Below are 6,043 nucleotides of genomic sequence, written 5' to 3'. Positions count from 1 at the left end.
GTCAGTGACATTAACCGACAAAAAAAAAGGAAACGTGACTCAACCTGTGGTCTGTTAACGCTGTGAACAGAGCAGAGAGACGGGAACGATTCAGAGACCACAGGCTGCTTTGTACAATGATTTTCTGTTATTGCTTTACTCTTGACAGACATAGTTTTATAGAACAGCAGCAACAAGAGTTGGACTTCCAGGTCCCAACTGGATAAAGAATGAACATAATGAACATGTGTGTGAGGCTCTATCCCAACATACAGCCCAGAGACATGAAGCCAGCTCTCTCTGATCACAATAATCACTTGATTTCCTTCTGTAAAACATATTTTGGCATTTTTCTCATAAGTTTATATGCCAGGAACCATTTCAAGCACAATATTTAATTTGTGTAAATAGAATCAACTAGGGTTGCACCTAATACACACACTTCACCAGTGGTGGAAAAGTAACTAAGTACATTTACTCAAGTACTGTATTTAAGTAAAATTTTGAGGTACTTGTACTTTACTTGAGTGTGTCCATTTTATTTAACTTTGTACTTCTACTTCACTACATGTTGAGGGAAGTATTGCACTCTTTACTCCACTACATTTAGCAGTTTTAGTTACTTTTCAGATTGAGATTTAACATAAAAAGCATGGCCAATTTAAAGTGATTAGACATTTATTTTAAATTTAAGTACAGTACTTGAGTAAATGTACTTAGTTACGTTCCACCACTGCTGCTGGCACCATTTTTTTTCTTCCTTCAATACTTTCTTACTCTTACAAACACAAAGTACTTATCCCTTTAAATAAAAAAATGTAGTAATAAAAGCTCCAAGAGTAGAACTTAAGTATTATAAGTATTATAAAATAAAATAACATTTTTAGATGTAACACAAACAGTTGACTTAAAGAGTTGTCCAGTTTCTTATAGAGGCCTTCCATCTCGTCTTGCCATACTCTTTAACGATACTGCCAAATATGTGAAGTGACCAGTGGTGGAAAAGTATTCAGATCCTTTACATAAGTAAAAGTACTAATACCACACTGTGAATTTACGCCTCTACAAGTCAAAGTCCTGCATTCAAAACTTACTGAAGTAAAAATACAAAAGTATCAGCATCATAATATCACACCTCACTGTTTAGTCTTGTTGGATAGAAGATGCTGAAGGTTCAGCAGTTGAGTGGACCTCTCCAGGTGACACTGGTCCTGTTTGTGTCTGTGACTCTGTATGCAGATCAGATCTCAGAGCTGCTGAAGCCTCACAGGGTTTGTCTGGTGGCGCCTGTCGTTCTGAACCACTGCGGCCAGCCAAGTGGGAAGACGGCCAACAGGTTTGTGGTGAGTGATGGACAAATGCTCCTTCTGGGACAATAAAGGCTTTCTATCTAATATTAAAGTCAATATGTTTACTGTATATAGAAGCTGGAGATTCAGTGCAGAATAGATCTGATATAGATAGATAGATAGATAGATAGATAGATAGATAGATAGACAGACAGACAGACAGACAGACAGACAGACAGACAGATAGACAGAGAGACAGACGGATAGATAGAGATAGATAGATAGATAGATAGATAGATAGATAGATAGATAGATAGATAGATAGATAGATAGATAGATAGACAGACAGATAGACAGAGAGACAGACGGATAGATAGATAGATAGATAGATAGATAGATAGATAGATAGATAGATAGATAGACAGACAGACAGACAGACAGATGGATAGATAGACAGACAGACAGATAGATAGATAGATAAATAGATAGATAGATAGATAGATAGATAGATAGATAGATAGATAGATAGATAGATAGATAGATAGATAGATAGATAGATAGATAGATAGATAGTTAGTTAGTTTATGGCATTTTGTGGAATTTTGTACAGGAATATGCAGATCTAAGTGAAATATGAACAGAAATGAAACTAAAACACAATAACCCTGATAGAATAAACAACATACAATAACCATGTTGTTGCTGTGGGGGGAGCTGTGGGTCTGTCCGTCACATCACTAATGCTTTGTCTCTCTCCTGCTCATCATGTCTCTGTCTTAGGTCCTGAGTCTATGGAGAGGTTACCTGGTTATAATGAAGCAGCCAGTCAGGGTAAATCACCAAACATCTATTTTAAATCAAACCAACTCCACCAACACCTGTTCAGAGTCAGATCATTCGGTCAAGGCTGAAGTTGAATTTGATTTCCTTCTTTTTTCCTCATTTACTGTGTACAGGTGGAGAGCACTTTCAGCTACTTGGAGATTTGCTCCATCAACATCAACAGTCTCACAGAGGTACAACTTAATTTTTATCAAAACAATACCATCACAGCCATTAGAGGTGTCAATCAGCAGAGGCCCCACGATACGATTTTATACCGATACTTGAGTCACGATACGATATTATTGTGATTTTAAGCATTTTGCGATATGGTGAGTATGTCGATACAATATATTGCAATTTAACTGTTTAACTGAATTCAATCAAGAATTGTTTTGTCAAATAAGATAAAATTCTCAGTCTATTCATCTCACTTCAGTCTTTTTATTTCTCCACAATGAGAGTCAAACCCACAGACTGACCAACAAAGTATTCAGTCAAACTGAACTGAACTGATATCAAACATGTATGGACAACAACAACTGCAGCATTTTCTCAAATTTTCCTCAACTTTAAGCTTCACTGCTCTAAATTTGCAGCGTTATTTCAGCAGCTTCCCGACACGATATCCTGACGCACATGGTGCCTATAGATTCCTCAGATCTTCTAGTTTAATATGATACCAGTATCTCCAGTATATTTCTAAGAGTGAAATTCGATACTTGGTGGCCATGAATCGATATAATATTGCCATGAAAAATATTGCGATACTATGCTGTATCAATTTTTCCCACCACCTCTAACAGCCATATAATATTTATATAAAATACAATTCCATTTTACATCCTATCTTTTTATTCAGTAAATCACTGAATGTTATTTCATCATCATAATTCGTAGGCGCACTATGATGTTTTTCATCAGTTCTTTCCATTTTGATCGATCTTCTGCAGTTCTTGTTGCATCATACGGTGCCATATTCATCCAACTGTTTAACATTCTCATACATGCATGGCCTGTGTTGCAGATTGAGTTGGAGACAGAGAGGCACATTCTGTCTCTTAGTGTCTTGCACATTGGGGATCTTGAGGCCATAGTCAGTCACATGATCGCCGCTCTGAAGAGGATCTTCCCTGACTCATCACCGGGGTGGGTCTCACTCTCAGTGCTCACCACCAGATCAGCTACCAGCTCATATTCTTCATGCACAATTTGAATTTCAGTCTTCACATACTGTATTCCTCCTGTGGGTCAATATGCAGATGCTGAAAAATACTTTTCCCCATAGTATACACATGGGCAGTGGTATAAAAGTAGTGGGTGTCTAGCAGCAGGTGCAGCAACAGTACGGACCCAACCACGATCCTTGTTACCAGCCTTCAGAACTTGCCATAGGTTCTCCAACAGTGAGGAACTCTGCTGCAGAAATAAAATATCTCAACTGCCGGCTTGTAATTACTTTTACCCACTGATTTTTCATCTATAGCAGAATAATCCGGCCAAAGTTTCAGCTTGTCAGATATTTTTAGAATCAAATACCTGCAGAACCAAACAACATTGTGCTAGTAAATGTTTGCATGCTAATATGCTTAGCTAAGATGGCAAACACTGTACAAATTACACCTGCTAAACATGTTAACATGCTGATGTTCAGCCTCGCAGAGCTGCTAGCATGGAAGTTGACTCCTGTTTTCTTGTTTTACAAGTCAGTCTTTAACAGTATCTTTCTTGTTCTTCAATTTTCAGAAAGCTGTTAAAGAAGATTCCTCCAGGTCTGCAGCAGAGATTCCTCACACTGACTAATATGATAGAAGAGCAGCTGAATGGTCAGCCGGGCTCCTGCGGTATGGTCCCCCCATTTACACCATGTGAACACTTGTCATACTCTGATAATGCTGAAGGTGTGATGTCAGCGTCTTAGCAGACTGGTTTTTGTTAAGCTACCATCACCTAGCCTGGTTAACACCAGACTAATCTCAAATGAGATTTGGTCTGGAAACAAGCCGTTCATTTCTCCGTAGAGGAGGTGTGGTTTACGATCCTCCGGAGCCGTTTATTGGGCGCTTAGAATGTCTATCAAAAGCGTCTGTAGGTAGCTCTTAGCCAATCGTATCAGTTATACCAGATAGATAGATTACTTTATTCATCCCCGAAGGGAAATTTGGTGACGATGACGTATGTAGAGCAACAGAGATGGATGTTTGTTGTGTGTGTCTGTGAGAGAGTGTTGCTTGCTGCTTTGCTTCTCCAGTTCTCGCTTTCTGCAAGATTTATTTTCACGCTTTATTCCCCCTCATGTCATTCAGCCACACATCCACTGATTTTATGGGCAATAAACATGCTGCTGCGGGTCTCTCGGTAGCTCCGCTGTCCCCCGGCTCGTAGCGAGATCACCGGCGTTATGGTAGCATCGGTGATTAGCGCTAATAGCCCCGCTACCAGCGCTAATAGCCCCGCTACCGGTGATCTTGCTACGAGCCGGGGGACAGCGGAGCCGCCGAGAGACCTTTCGCCTTTCAACTTTCGCTCTAAACTATTTAAAACACCATCTACAGCTAAAGAGAGTTAGCAGCAGCCATGTTGGATCCGTAAGAAAACTATAAGCTTCCAAGTGCAGAGTAGTACGCGTCATCGTCTTGCCGCCCCTCCCCGCTCTGTGATTGGATCCCTAAAACAGGGCTAAGAAACGGCCCTGGTTGCCAGACTGGATGGAGGTTCGAAATTAAATTCGAGCGCGCAAGGCAGTGTGGGTATACCCAGGCTAACCATCACCTGTTATTCATTTTAAAATGGATAAGCTATGCACCTTGCCCGATTGTGTCGATTCGCCATATACAACATCAGGAAAATCAGACCCTACCTGACCAAGCTATCGACACAACTCCTTGTACAGGCCCTTGTTTTATCGCGCTTAGACTACTGCAACTCTCTACTGGCAGGTCTTCCTGCTGCACCACCAAGCCTCTCAGGTGATCCAGAATGTGTATGCGTCTATGGTCTTCAACCAGCACCGGAGAGCACATGTCACTCCGTTATTCATCTCTCTGTGGCTCTCATCAAATTCAAAACCCTGTCTCTTGCCTACAAAATATCAACAGGCACAGCTCCTGCATATCTGAACTCCTTGTTCAGGTCCACAAACCCTCCAGCCCACTACGCTCTTCGAGAGAAAGATGTCTGGCTCCTCCGCCGCTGAAGGGCTCTACGTCTCAAACTAGACTCTTCTCCTCTGTAGAGCCCTGATGATGGAACGAACTTCCAGACACCATCCGATCTGCTGAGTCCTTCAATCTTTAGGAAGAGACTGAAGACCGAACTCTTTACTGAACACCTTCACACTTGATCTACACAGATGACAACGATGAATATCGCACTGACCGATCGTGCAACCTAAAAGCATTTGCGTCCTAATTTGCTTAAACTTAACGCACGGCACTTGCTACGTTTCTTGACTTCATCACACTTGTGTTGTATTAACTCTCAAATGTATGTTGCTAAAAGCGTCTACTAATTGACATTGTAGAATTGTAGTTGAAGTATTAGTTTTGTGAACAGCAGATTAGTATGTGTATCCCCCTGAACATTTGTTTCTCAAGGAGGCTCATGATTGTGTTTGGATGTGTGTCCCTCAGGTGGATTCTCTGATACCTATGCTGCTCTGTGTGACTTCAACGAGATGCCCTTTCGAGAGGAGATTCAGTGGGTAAGACCCAACTGCACTGCAGCTTAATTGGCTGGGTGTACCAAACGTATTTTGCAATAAAACAATTAAAGTGACACTTTATAGCCACCTCACAATAAGCAAATGTTGGAATTGGTATATCCAAAACAAGCTAACTGTGGCTAACTGGCTAACTGTTTGCGCAGGACGTTGACAATATCTACTACATCAACAACTGGAGAGAGTTCAACCTGCAGGACTTCAGCCACTTAGACAGCAGGTGAGACACTGT

General features: G+C 40.9%; 1 protein-coding gene across 1 annotated transcript in view; it reads left to right on the top strand.

Annotated features, from left to right (window-relative positions):
- The first annotated feature begins 1,142 nt into the window (after positions 1-1,142).
- Positions 1,143-6,043, top strand: part of carmil2 (capping protein regulator and myosin 1 linker 2) — a 49,221-nt gene continuing 44,320 nt past the window's right edge. The window contains exons 1-7 of the mRNA XM_059334943.1: positions 1,143-1,322; positions 2,049-2,099; positions 2,225-2,284; positions 3,118-3,239; positions 3,837-3,934; positions 5,723-5,793; positions 5,958-6,031. Coding sequence (XP_059190926.1) covers positions 1,143-1,322; positions 2,049-2,099; positions 2,225-2,284; positions 3,118-3,239; positions 3,837-3,934; positions 5,723-5,793; positions 5,958-6,031 — 656 coding nt within the window. The remainder of the gene's footprint in view (positions 1,323-2,048; positions 2,100-2,224; positions 2,285-3,117; positions 3,240-3,836; positions 3,935-5,722; positions 5,794-5,957; positions 6,032-6,043) is intronic.

Source organism: Centropristis striata, chromosome 6, assembly GCF_030273125.1.
Source record: "Centropristis striata isolate RG_2023a ecotype Rhode Island chromosome 6, C.striata_1.0, whole genome shotgun sequence".
NCBI classification, from domain to species: Eukaryota; Metazoa; Chordata; class Actinopteri; order Perciformes; family Serranidae; genus Centropristis; species Centropristis striata.
Note: the sequence above shows the minus strand (reverse complement) of the source record. Positions and strands in the feature narration are given on the sequence as shown.